The sequence below is a fragment of the Hypomesus transpacificus genome, unplaced genomic scaffold, assembly GCF_021917145.1.
Source record: "Hypomesus transpacificus isolate Combined female unplaced genomic scaffold, fHypTra1 scaffold_129, whole genome shotgun sequence".
Taxonomy (NCBI): Eukaryota; Metazoa; Chordata; class Actinopteri; order Osmeriformes; family Osmeridae; genus Hypomesus; species Hypomesus transpacificus.
Window position 1 is genome coordinate 316626 of NW_025813705.1, and position 17397 is coordinate 334022.

Sequence of the window (17397 nt, forward strand, 5' to 3'; positions counted from 1 at the left end):
CATACAGAGGACTTGGTAAGATTCAGTCCATGCAAGGATATCGAATATTCCACGTCAGTCTGGCTTTAGGAGAGATCTTCATGTGTTGCTGCAAAACAGCTTATTGAAGACACTGCTGTAAAGCAGCTTTAGGCTTTCTTTGGCAGAAAGAATGAACTTCTTCCCTGAGTGACTGTACATTTCACAGTTGTCAACTTTGAGAAACATTCCAAATGCCTTAATGTACGCAAGGAAAACCTATTTTAGCATTTAGTTTCCTACAGGACAACCTTACATTCGAGAATTCTTTTGAGTTGTGTGGTGCCGGTGCCCACACCTGCACAACATCATTGATTTATTTGACTCTTTCTACCTCAAAAAGTACTAAACCTGATTGTGGAAGCACTTTTCATTCAGCGTCTTGGTTGTCCACTCTCCGCCACCCACAAAGCTCATCCACTAAAAGGCCTTCTATGTATGTGTTCATATACGAGGTGAAACTGGGCCATCGTATTGTGTCTCCACTCCTCATTTGAACATCGGCCTTTGAAAAGCCTGCCAGTGCCCTGTCCTGCCTGCACCAAATGTGTGGAGAGGAGATAGTGCATTCTCATGTTATCTGCCACCGGCCCCTTGCCCCTTCAGCCATTTTCTCATTTCACAGATTTGACCAAGAGGTGACCTTGGCTTTTTTAAGAGCTTTTAAGGCAGGTCCAAGAATCCACCTCCTTTTTTGGGGGTCTACCAAATTGATATTGTTTTCTCCTCTGCTCTCCTAAATGACAGTTTCTATCTCAACATTGCAGCATCCAGCAACCTTGCCATTTGATACATAGATTACTTGTGATGATGGCCAGGCAGTGTTATGAGAATACACATGTGGTTTATACTATTGTTCTAAAACACAGATGGCTCCAGGAGAATAGCAGCATATCCACAGAGTGTCAGGTTATGAGTCATCGAGGCACAACAAGAGGAATTAGAGGAATATTTTTACACAAGGTAGTACCTTGGAATTATGCAAATGTGGCGCACCACGGTAGGACATCATTTACATCCCAGGGTGCATGCGTACAGTAGACCTGTCTGTTTATCTTAGCCATGGGAACTGTGTGTGTTTGCGTACATGTGTCCACATGTCCGGTGTGTTTTTCCCCTGGAAAGGCCCAGGCTGTATCACGGCCCTTCATCTGCAGCCCTTCACAGTGGGCCTCTGGCAAAGTGCTAATCTGGGTCAAAGTGCTAACTGCTGAGAGGAGCCTGGGAGAGGCTCACTCACACATGAATCATTTCTCACGCGTCCCATCCTCATTACACTTGCAACTGATGGAACATCAAAGACTTTCGTGTTTCCCTCTGACCTTAAAAGGTAAATGCCCAGATAACACTCTGGGAAATGGGCTTGTCTTGCACATCAGCTTTCACATCCCCATAACAGAGTCATTTTGAGGGTGCTGCCAGCATGTCCTATCAAACTATGACTGCACTAAAACGGAAGCATATTCTTTCAGCTGTCCATTGCGAAGTGGCAAGTATGTCAATGCCAAGTAAGTGGCAATATATAGGTCCCTTAATAATAAATTCAATTTCTATTCCAAATCCAACATCACAGCCATACAGTTGGAGATCAATTTTCCAGTTATGGCTTTAGTCCATTACTGGCTTTAAAAATGAAAAGGCAACGTTTTGCTCTATCTTTGGTGAGCTAAAAAGAAATCAAAAGCGAGCAAATATGAGAACCTTTTAAGAACCTTTTTACGATCACGTTTCAGTCGTGGCCAGAGCCAGGCAATCAGCACAATTGCAGCAAAGCCAAAGAACCACCATTTTATTTAAAGTGTTTTTAAGCTTGATTGCTCTGAAGCTAGCATCAGTAGGCACGATGTTCAATATTTAATGAGAACCTTTTCCACTAGCTACACCACCTGTGCTACTGACACTCAGAAAACGGGGCCAGGATGGCACCAGTTTGAAGGGCTTTGTTCGTGCATTCAAAATATTTTCAACTTGAAACCAAGCATCCACCTAGACGAAGGGAATGGGCGTCTAGTTTAAAGCTACCGTTAAAAGCGGCTGAGAAATATGCAGTCTCTTGGAACACGGAAATCCTGTGGCTAGCTCAAGAGATGGAGCTCTTTTTTTTCTGTCCGTCTTGCACAGCATCTCCTTATGGAAGAACAGCTGGAGCACTCGTCACTGAGAGCTGGTTTCCCTGGGGAGGGTGGGTACTGGCGGTGGCTGAGGAGGGCCAGCTTGAACAGTGTGCCCAGGGAGAACATGCACTGCACATCCTGCGCCCCCCTCTCCCCCTCCCCCCCTCTAGTGTGTGAGCTCTGACTGCTGACAGCAGTGACTGGCCCAGAGTGATAGTGTGTGTATGTGTACATCTGTCTGGATCCCTGTCACCAGCGCCTGGCCTCTGGAGCTCTACACAGCTGGTTCCGGTTACCGGTTGACGTTGAACAGATCTGATAATGTGTTGACAGCTAAATGAGTACACAGCTTCACACAGACAGACAGATAGACAAATATGAAGTGGACAATTGGGCAGCCTTGATCATAATACAAGCCTTTAATAATGAGTTGTGTGCTTGCTCAAAACGGGGTCACACTGTGACTGACCCACATTGTGATTGGCAGTTGTGATGTCGGATACAGACATGTTGAACTCATGAAAATGTGCGTAGTCTCCAATTTAGCTCAGCAATAACACCAATTCCTATTGCGTGATTATATTATTAATTCCATTAATCTGTATCTGATAGGATCTTCAAGTCTTTGTAGATCAGATTGTGGCCCGTTGTGTGACAAGCTCCAGAAGAATGCATAATTGGTAAACCGTTTGACCACTTTGAATTCCTAACAAAAAATACATTCTAATAAAGGGACTTATTTTTCTGCTCTGTGCCTCAATTTTGTTATCACCAGAAGCCTCTATTTTTTTCTCTTTGTGGAGAGAGAAAATCCATTGAAAGTGGCTGAAGGCCTGACACAAAGCAACTGCGAATCCCTGCAAATCTGCAGGCTTAATTGATTATATGTGCAGAGCTTTATATCTGTGAGGTGCAGGATACCCAAGGGAAATAATGTAAAACAGATAACAAGATCAAATGTGGGAGAATTGCTTTCTGCTGCCAATTGTATTAATCTTTTTCCCCTCTCTCAGTCACATTGACTTTTCTATCCAGGCTTTTCCATTACAGAATCCTCACCTTATTGTAAAAAGTGTGGCTAAATAGAGAGCTAAAAGTGTTTCCAATTCAAATGAAAAGTGTTTTTTAAGGGCCTATTTTGATTTCAGAATAACTAATCAGGAGACTCAAGGTAGTCTCCAACTCAGACTTTCAATATTCTACATTCCAAAATGCTCTGCCTGGCACTAAAGTAGTGAATGTATTATTTAAAGTGTACCCAAGCATTCTATGAAATACGTTTTCAATTCACATTCTTTTATTGACATAGTTTATACACTGCGGAATAACATAGATGTTTGCTTCTGCATCACTGTGTGTTTGTTGAAATTTGAATTGAATGCTCTCAAAACAAAAGCTTCTGAGAAAAAAATCCTTGGGAGGAAAAGTAAGAGAACATTGTGAAATGTGACTCAAATCTGATACAAGATATTTGTCCTTTATTCTTAACATAGTTCTTTAAACAAGAACACCTACAGAACACTTGAAGACAGTAATTCCTAGCTAAAGCATTCACGCCATTATACGTAAAAGGAGGTGTGATTTGTTTTGCGTTTCTGTTCGATGTTTCTGCTTCATTGGCACATCAGACGGGCTGTAATTGCCTTTCTCTCACTACGGAGCTCCTTGTTTTTCATTTTAAAGGCTGCTCTCAGTGTCTCTGACTCTGACATTACCAATGGAGAAAGGTGAGGGCACCCTGAGAGCAAAACCAATGTCTGGTTGTGTCATGTCATCAATGATGCAAGGTAGCATTCAAGAATAGAGGTTGTCCACAGTGTACTTACAGTGCATTCTTATTTAGTAGTAAGCATCATATTTTGATTGAAAAGCTGCAGTTAAATTGCTACAAGGTATGATAAGTTCCTGTAAAACAAGAATGATCCGGCTCATGGGTTAAGACGCATGAATGTTACGTTGACAGTAACAGAAGTGAGTTCATCTTAAAACTGTACATCTAGAAACAGGTTAAGAAATGTCTTTATTCCGACCACACAGAGTGAATAACGAGTATTCCCATTGAAAGACACTCACCCCACTACAGACCATAAACCCTTACTGGACCTTTACTGGTGTGAAATACGCACGTTTGCATGTACACTCTCTTTCTCTCTCACTCTCTCTCTTACTCTGTGTTTTTTGGACTATACAGTCAGCATCCATCAGCTAATTGTTGTGCATCTATAGCAACAATGGAGCCGATTCACATGGTTGACCTCTTGGCTCATTACAACACTGACACTGTACATTACAGGGTCCGGGCTCAAACTCAGCAATTCAAACAAGCAGTGTTTCAACCACTTTTATTTTAACAAACTTCTCTATGAAAATTCTATCCAGAATATTCCAGCTGAATGGAGCTGGTTTTAGCACTGATATATTTTATACATGTCTCGATAGTTTATTATGGTAAGTACCGCAAGGTGCACATCTACCCACAATCAGTGATGTCATAAATACAAAGAGCAAGATACTGTCGATGGATACATTAAGTTCCGTTTCAGACTTGTGCACAAAGAGGTATTGACCAGCTTATTTCTAGGTGTGGCGGACCCTGGTGTGGGTGGTCGAAGTGCGTGTGGTTATTGAATCAATCCTTAGAAGTAGTTTGTATTCCATTAAGCATCTCAGGAGGGCTTTGTAGCAGTGGCAAAAATGGCCACAATGATGCCTAATTGTTGGTCACGATTGACTAACACTGTCGTTCTGTTTACATGTTCTATTGGCTGGCGCTGATAGATTGCTGTGGCTGTTCTGTTTCCACATGTGGATATGGTGTAGCAGTATAACCGCTACATATTTTGCAAGCCATGTGAGACAATATTTTTTGCTTCTTCCAAGTTATCAGTGAGTTTTGTCAACCTCTACCCTAGAACAAAACACCATATTACATCTCATTAGGAGTGTATTGAAAAGTAATTATGATTCCGGTTGAAGATTAGGGTAAACGAACATCAGTGCATCATGGCTTTTAATGTGATTTTCAAAGAATCTATTGAAGCTTTACAAAAAAAATAATGAAATGATTAGCTTGCTCTAGCACCAGCTGATATATGTATGTTACCCCAAAGCAAGATGATTAACATGCCTGTTTCCATGTGTGTCCCATCCAGATCCCAGAGGGAACCAGTGAATCATGAGGCTGGTGTGGAAGTCCATGGACAAAATGAGGTGCTTCAGGAAACGCTCTACCATTCCTTTCCTGGGATTGCTGATCACCTGTCTCCTCTTTCTCAACCTGTACATTGAGGATGGTTACGTAGTGGTGAGCTCTCTTCATATACTATGTAACAGGACATTCTACCTGACCTGTATAATTTTAGTATTTGTTCTGTATGTGTAATTAATGCATCTAGCCAGAACATATGGCTTTGTTCTGAATGGGGTCTGTAGGAGAACATACCGTGTTCTTAAGAAATTACAACCTAGGTAAAATTGAAGTACAGGGATCCAGGTTTTACTACATACATTTATACTTGCATTTGTTCTACTACAGTAGGTGTTGAGTACTACTCAGCATGGCAGCGAACTTGTTTATATTTATCTCTTGCAAACCGCCCATCTTGACATTCAACACTACACATCCTCAGGTCATGAGCAATACACCTGCCAAATTCAATTTATTCATATAGTGCCCGGTTCTTGAGGTAATTGAACCACAGACAGACACACATACACGCAACGCACACAGATTCCTGCTTTTATAATTTGATCAAACCATGTTGTCTCTTTAAAAATAGATTGTTCTAAAGGCTGTGTACACATTTTATATTTGGACCCAAGTTTAAATCATGCAGATGGTCTTTGTGTTATTCATGATGCCATCAAAATCTGTATTTGTTATGTAAATGATTAAAATGTTGCAAACATAAGTATCTGGCACTCTCTTTCAAAGTCCATTTGCTTGGCAGTAATAGCAACCTCAAAGTTTGAAGATGTGGGTTGGCTAAGGTACATAAGAGCATGTATTGTTTTGAAATTGTATTACTGTTTTGGAATAAAGTTTCATAACAATTTTTTTCCACTGTTGAATTATTTAAGTAGGAATTTGAAAACTGTTCAAGGAGATTACTTGACTTTGCTGTCTCTTGTCTCTAGTTGTGATGAAACCTTGGGTTGTTCAGAATTCACAATGTGTCTCTTCTATTGTCTTTGTTCTTTGCAGGAAGAGGATAAAAGACAGCTGAGGGAAACATCCGTACATCCTCCACACTCAGAGAGCTACGTTCACACCTTGAGAGATCTTACTAATTTCTCTGGGACCATAAACGTCACATATCGTTACTTGGCTGGAAACCCTTTGCCTCGCAAGAGTGAGTTTAGCTTCATAACTGTCTCTTATTTCAGATGGCAAATACAAATTATAGCAGTAAAAATTCTTATAGTATGACAGTGAAAATAGTATGCCAGATACAGTATAATAGTTTGTTTTTTTTGCTGTATTTTCAGCAGCCACCATAAATGGCATTTAAAGTGCATGCATAACTCCATAAAACACAATTCAAGTTGTTTGCCACAATAAGATCTGCATTTATTTTGTTTGTGGAAAGTCAGATAACTTGGAAGTAGGTTAAGGTTGCAATACACAAATTATTCTTTATATTTTTGATCATTTGGATTCCAATCACATGCAATGTTTTGATAAAGGACAAGTCATGTTGTCAAAATAAAAAATATAACATCTTTGAAATATGTGTGTATGTAACACTATTGTTCAACTTTCCAGCAGCAAGGCTACTAATGTTAACTACATCAATTAAGAACATTTGTCAGTGACTGAGATCATCATGACTGATTCAATTTGTTGAAGAAAAAGTCTAACCAAACCACATCATTCTGCTACTTATCACTTAGTAGTTATAGAAGCTATAGTAATGTAGTACGAGTGCACCCAGTGAAAATAAAATACAGCCTATTTGAGGCATAATACTTTCATCTCCACACATACAGGTTCATGTCGATCCGCTAAGGTAAAATTGGTTCCACAGTTAACGTCTCTCCTGCTGTGTAGAGGTTTGTGGGTTGAAATAGCGAGAAAAGCATGGTGTTTTTGCGCATTGCAGATGTTACCAAATGTAAGACATAATTATTCCATTATAAGCATACTGCATCAGGTGTAATATACTGTAACAGGACAGACAGTAGGCCTACTAAATCTTTGTCTTACATTCTTAGGGTGCCAGTTGACATTGCAGGGTGACTTTGTTTGGCGCTTATCCCTCCACATTTCACTAGCATCATTTTTGATTATGTTTTGCCCTGTATTTGTACGTGGTTTATAACCTTGGGGAATTTTATTTCCCATTAAAGACCCATATTGTATTTGTATGTGGTTGCTATATGTAGGTGCATCCCTAATTTTGACAAATTTATATTTTTCTATTACAGAATATCTTACTATTGGGTTGTCATCTGTCAAAAGAAAAAGAGGAAATTATCTAATGGAAACAATCAAATCAATTTTTGACCAGTCCAGTTATGATGAGCTGAAAGAGATTGTGGTTGTTGTCCACCTGGCCGACTTTGACCTTACCTGGTGTGAGAATCTTGTTCAGGAAATCTCCAGGAAGTTTGCTCACCACATCATAGCCGGAAGGCTTCTGGTGATTCATGCCCCTAAGGAGTACTACCCACCCCTGGAGGGGCTGAAAAGGAACTATAATGATCCGGAAGACAGGGTCCGTTTCCGCTCCAAACAAAACGTGGACTACGCCTTTCTCCTGAATTTCTGCACCAACCTCTCTCATTTCTACATGATGCTTGAGGACGATGTGCGCTGCTCAAAGAACTTCCTGACAGCCTTGAAGAAAGTGGTCACCTCAAGAGAAGGTTCCTATTGGGTGATGCTGGAGTTCTCCAAGCTTGGCTACATTGGGAAACTGTACCACTCAAAGGACCTGCCACGCTTGGCCCACTTCCTCCTTATGTTCTACCAGGAGATGCCCTGTGACTGGCTTCTCATTCATTTCCGGGGCCTGCTGGCCCAAAAAGATGTTATCCGTTTCAAACCCTCCCTGTTCCAACACATGGGATACTATTCCTCCTATAAGGGGGCAGAGAACAAGTTGAAGGATGATGATTTTGAGGAAGACTCCATTGACATTCCTGACAATCCTCCAGCCAGCCTTCACACAAACATCAATGTATTTGAGAACTATGATGCCACCAAGGCATATAGCAGTGTGGATGAGTACTTTTGGGGAAAGCCTCCCTCCACGGGTGACTTTTTTGTCATAGTGTTTTACAGATCAACCAAGATTAGCAAAATCAAGATCGCCACAGGAACGGATGATCGACAGAATGACATCCTTCACCGTGGAGCTCTAGAAGTGGGAGAGAAGTTAGTCGGAACGAAGAAAGGGACACAGTGTTCTTCATACATAACATTAGGAGAATTTAAAAACGGCAACATTGAGGTACAAGATGTGGACCACAAGATAGGCTTTGACATTGAGTGTGTGCGTATTGTGGTGACTGCGAGTCAGAAAGAATGGCTTATCATAAGAAGCATAAGCTTGTGGACTACTCAGCCACTAAGTCAGTGATGACCGCACAAAAACACAGTACGTCATGTTACACTGGGGTATTTATTGTTTCATGACCATATTTACTTGTCATTGTATTATTCAATTGATTGTTTTTGCATTTGTGCAGTATTTTTACCTGTCTTATTTAGTATTTGTACATAAAAGTCCTACTATAAAATTCCTGAAATCATTAGTCATGACATCATTACATAACATTTCTTAGGACTGTTTAATTGATGAAACAAGTCAAAAATGTAAATTTACATATCATTCCAGAAACACGGTTTTGAAAATATTTCTGCATAACTCATACTTAGACTTTGACTCACACATAACATTAACATTAATACAACCTATAGAGAAATCTAGTCATTGGGTCTTCAATAATGTTACTCAACAGAATATCTTTCGAGAACAGTAGCCTTTGGACAATACTTGTAGCATAATTCCAATGTGTTTTGAAACACAAATGCCACTATTTTACCTTTTGTCATTCCTAACATTACCATTTTGAAATAAAATAAGTCTTTTTTTACATAATTTACCTCTTCATCATTGTTACCGTGTCTGGCCTGAGCTTACTTTTGAGGATCAGAAGTGGGCTTTGCCATTTTACTCGCCCTGTATGTTCTGTCAGAAACACTGATAGGTGAAACATGTTCTCCCATCTTCTCTTAGAACAGAGATTGGGTTGCACCTTGAAGAATGGGGTGGACCTAATCGCACCCTCTTCTCCAGCACAGCACAATTTTGCCCAAGTAAATTGGTCTGTGTTTCACTCGCTCTTTTAACACCAGCAAACAACAACCCCCCTGGAGCTAGGATCTCAATTCACTCCTCCCTTATGTGTTTCTTTGTTTCAAACATGATTTTTTTTAACAATGTTTCTCTATGTTACTGTGTAGTACTGTATCAATGCCCATGAATGAAGAAAAGGGAAAATATGTGTTAGAAGAGTGAAGAAGTAATGCATCTTTGTCTCTCTTTATAAAGTTCCTCAACTTCTTTGCCATGTTTGGGTGTTTAAAAACATGACATTTTCAGCAGACTTGCCTTGGTACTGCATTTGTGTTCACAACATTTCTCAACACCGTTCATCAAGGAGTTTGAAAAATCATCTTGTCAGTTCCATTTCCGCACAATTATGTTATCTTATGAGGCAACACTCAGTGACAAATTTGCCTAAATACAACAGCACCAACTAAACCATTCATGTAAAACAATGCAATAAAGTGATGAATGTTTACAGAATACTGACATTTAAAACGCACAGTGCATTCATTAAATAATTTGTTTCATTGCTGTGACTTACTGGTTTGGGGTTTTTCCCACAAGCCGATCAAGACCTTGGTCATATCTCTGTACAGTTCTCAGACACACCCCAGTGTGCCAAACAAATTATAATAACAATTCCCACACTCTAAGAGTTGTTTTTTCATCAAGCATTACATATTCTCCATAGAAACCCCCAGAACTCATTCAGAATGTGTCTTTTCATTTTGACCAGGATTTTGGGGACCTGGGTGTGAATCAAGTCATGTGAGAGCATGCATTTTCAATAGATGCTCAGTTGTGCACAATATCACACTAACAATTTCTGATACTCGCCATATTGCCATTAATTAAATGAAGCCCGATTTATGTTACTTAAAACAGGTTAAGGGGAACATAAAACTGCAAACAAATGTTGCTTGCTGATATAACTTGAGAAGAAATTGTTGTCATGAGTCCATCTGAAGAAATCTGTCAAAACTAGCTGAGCACTGCAGAATCATTGATGTTTGAATATTGGCGATAGCAACAAAAGTCTGAATTAAATATTCAGTTGCATATCAGCATTCTTTGAAATGTGCTGAAAATGGAAATCTATTTTGGGACGGAAATTGTTACACACATGCTAACAACCGTCTACCCAGCTATTCAGGAAACAATTCTGTTTTCATATATCAAATTATAGCGGATACATTCACACTGTACACTTAACTATTAAACCCATGTGAATGATAAAATACTGCAAAATCATGGGATCTAGACACATTGGTAATTGTTTGTGTGATGTGGACGCTAAATAGGCTTTTATGAAACTTTCTTGAAATGAAAGCTAAATACAGGACAACTCTCACTGACGTGGGATGGTTTAGGTCCAAGCTTACAGATAGGTGGATCAAGCAATCACATTAATTTATGGAGCACATTCACAGTGTTAACCAAAGCCGTGCACAGTTAAATCAGATTAAAAACAAGTTTTGTACATAGAGCACCAAATCCAAAAAGACACACTCTAAACTCTGTACACTTGACATGAGCATATATGGCAGCAGTTGACAGTCATTGCAGCACCGCTGCCTTTATGCATACTCATAGTACAAGGAAACTGATCCCAAGACGGGGTTTGTGTCAGTACTACGGGAATACCTGACGCAGAGTGGCCATCATTGGACATCTCACCCACCCAGGGTCCTTAAAGCAAGTGTTTGTAATTGTACCAGGTTTTCCTAATCTTTTGGTAAAGCTGCAGTTCACAGATCACAATAATGAAATACAAGTCATTCTGTGGTCCAGTGTAGCTAAAACAAAAGCTTTGGATTGTTGAAAAGTTTTGCTGTCTTCCAATGAAGCATGTGCAATGATGCATGAACATGTTTTCAGTGGTTAAACGAAACCTTTTGTATGTCAGATTCTATAACTTGTTGTTCAGCATCTGCTACAGAAGATGTTTTAGATTTGTTAGTAGATGCCTACAAATACCACTTACAACAAGTGTTATCTTGTGCTGAATATTGTTAAGGGGAGAGAATACTGTATGTTGAGATGTTCTGTGTTGTATTTTTTTCTCCAACATTGTTCGTTCTACGGTATTGTATGTATATTGTAAGATTATATATTTTTTTACATGTATCAAGTCAAATGTTGTATTGTATACATTGTATTTAAAATCAGTCTAGATTAAACTAAATGAATGCCAGTTGTTGTGAGTGATCTGCATTGCAATTATCTTATATACAATAGTTATTATAGGTTGATGTACAAGAGAGTAAATACGTAGCAAAACAATGCACTTCATAAAATTACTAATCTGCTTTAGGACAAGAAAACTGAGTTCAGTCATCACAAATAAATAAGGAACTAATGAGAAAGAGTAAGATATATAATAGTAAATAAGATGGATGTATACTGTATTTAAATACATATACACATGGAATCTGGAAAAAATAAGACCACTGCAAAATGATCAGATTCTCTGGTTTTACTACAGTATTTCCACATATTTGTTTAAGTAAAATACAAATAATTCTGCTGGACCAGGGTTGAGAAACACTAATGTAAAGTGTGGAAATATATTCATTTTACACAACCCATTTTACTAATATGTTGTAATTTAGGAAGAGTTCAGAAATCAGTTCAATCACAGCTTTCATGCATCTTGACATGCTCTCCACCAGTCTTTCACATTGCTGTGTGTTGTCTTTATGCTATCTTGGCACAAAAAATCAAGCAGCTTTGCTTTGTTTAATGGCTTGTGACCGTCCATCTTCCTCTTGATCACATTTCAGAGGTTTTCAATGGGTTCAGGTCTGGACAGTGGGTAGGCCATGACGGTCTTGATCTGATGGTCCTCCATCCACACCTTGATTGACCTGGCTGTGTGGCATGGAGCATTGCCCAGCAGGAAAAACCACTCCTTATGTTAGGGAACATTACCAGAGCAGAAGGAAGCAAGTGTATTCCAGGTTAACATTGTACGTGGCAGATCATCACCAATCGTCCACCAAATTTCACAGTGGGTTTGACCATTACACAACGTGTTTAGCCAAGCTGAAAATGTAACTCATCAACAGAGAAGATGACCTTACGCCAATACTCTATGGTTTAATCCTTATGCTCTTTTACAAACCTCAGCTTGGCCCTTTGCTTCTCAGTGATGAAGGACTTTTGTCTTGCTTTCCTTGACCTCAGCCCGGCTCCCAGGAGCATGTTTGGAGCCTTCCTCGCTGTGCACTTCCCTCCAACTGTCGTTTGCCATTCTTTTTAGAGGTCACTTGATGTCATCCTACAGTTATTTCTGCCCTCCGCCAGTCTATGTTGTTCCCAATGTTTGTTGCTTGACCTTGTTCTTATGAACTGCCACTTTTTCCAAACATTTTAAGGATGGATGGAACCTGACCCTCATTGTTTACCTCTGTCAGTAAAGCCAGTATTGAACCCTTATTTTCCTCACTCAAAACTTTTCTTTTCAAATCTTTTGACATGGTCATGTGTTTGATTCAAATACTTTTGAGGTTCTACTAGCACTGTTTTGGTTATCCAGCTGGAATTCAACAGACACTGGAATGGATTGTCTGCCATACGTTCGTGTAGAGGTGCTGATTTGAGAAGAAATTGGGAGTGGTCTCATTTCAGTGCTATATATGTGGGCATATGTATAATCAAAAATAAATGTACGGTATACATTTATGGCAAATCTGCTCCAACTGTGTGCAACAGTGTGACATTTGCAGCTCCTTGAAAATGTTTGCGCAAGTGTGTTTAACTGACACATCTTGCAGTAGCCAAAAGCAAAACCTATACATTATTCGTCTCAATATTCATAAGTTATCTGCCTTTTTACTGAATAATGAATGTGTGGAGCTGGTGCCTTTGGGGAGAGGGTACTGTTTATGTTGCTTCATCTTCCTGGATTTGGTTTGGCTGACATGGAGGAGGTCATGCATTACATCATATTTATTTAGGATCTCAGGAGGATGAATAAATGAGAAGTGGGTGAAAAACTAAATAAGTGGATATTTTTGCTGTGGACAGTATATGCAATAATGTACCCTCTCCAGCTTTCACCTTTCCTTCCTTGCCTTCCTCTACCTTGAAGTATCTGATCAAACATGATTCGAAATGTAAAATGATGGGTGTTTCTTTAAATATGTTGGCAACCCACTTTTGTCTGATCAGAGAATATGACTTGACCTATACTTTTTTAATAAAAAAATGCCAATTCAAGACTATTTGACTGTATGAATAATTTACTGTGAGAAGAACTAGGTGGATTCTTAGTCTCAGGTGAAATCATTAAGCCTTTTGCCATTATGGTATGTAAGGCAATAAACAAAATTAATAAAATGATTGAAGCAGCATTGAACTTCCCTCCATAGTTACAGAAATTCAAAGACTTCAAAGTGAAGCAGAACCAAAGCAAGGTGAGTTTACAAACCAGTCAGTATATCTTGGAAACCATACCTAATGCACACTCGAGGTGCTGGAATAGCGTGTAAAAACCAATACCCCCTCATATAACAACAACTGCATCAGACAGCAGGAAAGGCATCACCCAATCGATTGCCAGTTTCCATGGTTGCTGGCAAGCACATAGATAGAAGAGCAAACAATCTGGCGACATGGATTTCCTTGTTTGCCCTTCGATCTGTTACACTGGAGTGCATGCACCTGTGTGATTATTGCACAGGTCATGTTAATTCACTAAACATGGAATGGAGCAATGCATGGGTTGAATTATAAAGGCCACTGGATTGACCTTTAGGGCTCAGCACATTTTAGTTTTAAAACTATGGTAAACTTGGTTGCAAGGCAGTAGATAGCTTTTGATGGTTCCTTTTCATCCTGTGTTTCAAGGTACACTTGCCACAGAGACATACAAAACCCCAAAGCAAGATGGATGGAAGGGGGGGGGGGGGCTCAGCCAGAGGGGTTTGATAAGGGTGGACAATAAAAATGGGATATACATGGCAACAGAGAAGTGCAATTAACAGACAAATGAGTAATATGGGCTTTAACATGTGTGCCCAAGGGAGAGTCAAGATGAGGGTAGGGAAACAAGTACAAACAGACATGGCTGATGAATGGTTTGTAATAACCTGGCAAGCTGGTGATTTGCTGCATTCACAAGGTCCTCGGACCATCCCATTTCATGAGTTGGTTCTACTGACTTTGGTGGGTTTGTCTTTGGCGTGTTACATGTACAACGTTTGTAACACACCCGACTTACTAGGCTACTAATTAAAACAGATGGGCAAAGGAGAACATTATAATTATTGATGGTTTCTTTCCTTCAGCTAAATACGAAGGGTATGTGTAAACAGAAATTGGACAAATTGAAAAAATGCATGACAATCACGGCCCTGCTTAAAGTACTCTAACATACATATAGTACTGTTGTGAGATAGAACTGCGACTTCACTAACAAATCTCAAGACAATTAGGTCTTTGCGAGGAGTGGAGATAAAAGAAATGAGCTGGAGGCATTGTTGGAGACTGCTACAGTCAGGGAGTGTGTAGTCCCTAATGCAAAAGAGGCTTTAATTGTTCCCAATTGCTTTGCCTCACAAAGGTGCAAACCCCCACATCTGTCTTTTGGTTGCACCAGCACTCGTATATTGCCACGGGGGGAAACGGTACAGTGTTTGCTACCTTCCCAGGTCCCCATTTGCCACAACTCTACTTCAAGTGTGCTACACCCCCAGCCACCAGGGAAGACGATGGAGTGATCAAAACAATTACTCAAGTTCTGTTTAGTTCTTGGGAGAGTTCCTTAATCTGTCTGATTCTTCAGCCAAAATGAAACTTGTGCCTTGGGGCCTTTTAGTGGCGCATCAAGCAGCAGCTGTCAAAAGATGCTGAAATCATACCATTCCCCTCGATATGTATAGCTTGTGTCCCTCCTTAGAATATCTCAAACATGTGAAGTAACATCAGACACTTTGATGTTTCTGAATTCAAACAACAGTCGATGAAGTGTCCTCAGCAAGCAATACATGCCTATGAAACACATTGAGTTGAGAAATACAAATCGGAATAAACATTCAAGTTAAATTTACGCTTTAAAACATTACTAAATCATCTTCAAGAGACACACGGCTCACCATTTGTTTAGACCTCACTTAAGTCAAGGCCGCCCTCACAGTAGTAGATCAGTGTCTCCTGATTAACTAAAGAGCTTAAAAAAAGATCTTGTGAACGCCCTGGCAGATCAATGAGGCCTTGTCTTTGATGAGACAGAATGAGCTCACCAGAAGATGTAATGGCTTGCGCCCCTCCCCTTCCCGTGCCCACTCTTCATATGTAGCACTTTACTCTCTGACTCTTCTCCGCGGATTAAAAAGGCCTTAATTAAAGATTAATACCGGGGTTCCCTGCATGCAGCGGAAAGATAGCTCGTTTCCCAGGGTGTTGCGCTAAAACCGTTGAGCCAGGGCTTGGATTCTGTGCTCTTGGAAACAAAACCGAAAGCCCAGCATGGATGTCCCCCTGTTGAAGGGCAGGCAATAACACCGACGCCGTTGTCTTCGTCACCTCCCTAGCAAGAACAGAGGGAGGACGAATCATTTTAATTATCACAGGCAGGCGAAGAGACACAATCAGCCAATTTAGGTTCCGCTGCATCGGCTGACTCTCCCCACTCCTCCTCGTTACAATTACAGCTGCTCATCTTCATGGGGCCTGTTTAGAATGTCAGGGCACGCTGGCGGACTGATCTGTCTGCGGGAATGAGCGTTGTCTTAAATGTCTCCCTAGAATTGTGTGTGTTTTTTGTTAACTGTTTGGATAGGGCATGTTGCTCTCATGCATTTACAGCATGCAGCTGCTCTTGTCTAGTGACACTACTACTACTGAACAACAATGCGGTGCTTTAATCTTGTTTAAACTGATCTCATGCGCCAGGTCCACACAAATCCAGCGCTGCTCTTGTATCAAGGAATGGAGTTATTAGAATAGAACAACAGTCATGCTTGAGACACGCTCCCCAACTGTCTACTTTGGGCCCAGTTTCCCAGACATGGATTAAGCTAGATGTTACAGTCAACTTGAATTGTTACTCTAAAAGTAGTCACCAGTCCCTGTCTGACATGTCATACTACCATCCTAGTATGTGAACGTTTTAGTCTAGTATGCCCGTTATGTAACAGTACTGCAAAATGATAAAGCCTACTGTAGCTACTATACAGTTTCATTTCACAGTATGCAAGCCAGCATGCTTTCATGGTAATTAGGTGGTAATTTATCAAATACTATAATACATTTGGCTTGTAATTTATTATAGACTATATAGTTTACTAGAAAAAATAACCGTGGTAGTAAGTTGATAATGTAAATTCAGCAGAGGCCAGCTTTGCATTTTGTTGTTGTTACGAGATGTCAACTGGTATTAAATGGCGTGCATTTGAATTGTTCTTACAGTTCAGCACTAGTTTCAACTATCTTTATGCATTTACCAGAGCCTTCATCAGCAGTCCTAACCAAATGGATGAACCAGTTAGACAGACTTGGGTAATTGAAAAAACATCAACACACTAGTCTTCACAGAGTCAAGATATCTAGGGTTTACCTCTGTGGAAGAAAAGTATACTCTTTCTCAATTAGAAAGTTGTTGGCATCATTCAAAGAAAATGTCGTAAATGCTACCTGTGACAGTAAACAGATCTGACAAGGCCCATTCCCTCGTCTCCTATAACACACCCTATACACAGCCGTAATTAGTAGCACAGCAGGCCAACAAGCAGCAGGCAACAAGGTCATACTTGTAATGCCATTATCTCATTCACACAATCAGATTTGTAAACAAAGAGAACTTATCTCAATCTTTCACAAGCCATTATCTTAAACTGACTGCCTGTTTGGTGCTTAATTTGCAGCACCACTGTTCTGATAAAAACAACAACTTTCAATTGGGAGTTCAAAATATGCCTCAACAA

At 40.0% G+C, this 17397-nt stretch overlaps 1 protein-coding gene across 6 annotated transcripts in view; it reads left to right on the plus strand.

The window, feature by feature from the left end:
• Positions 1-9522, plus strand: part of mgat4c (mgat4 family member C) — a 62607-nt gene extending 53085 nt beyond the window's left edge. For all 6 annotated transcript variants that reach the window (XM_047050833.1, XM_047050835.1, XM_047050834.1 and 3 more), the window contains 3 exons: positions 5285-5436; positions 6337-6484; positions 7560-9522. In XM_047050833.1, the coding sequence (XP_046906789.1) occupies positions 5308-5436; positions 6337-6484; positions 7560-8716 (1434 nt within the window). In that variant the 5' untranslated portion in view covers positions 5285-5307 and the 3' untranslated portion in view covers positions 8717-9522. The remainder of the gene's footprint in view (positions 1-5284; positions 5437-6336; positions 6485-7559) is intronic.
• Positions 9523-17397: the final 7875 nt, after the last annotated feature.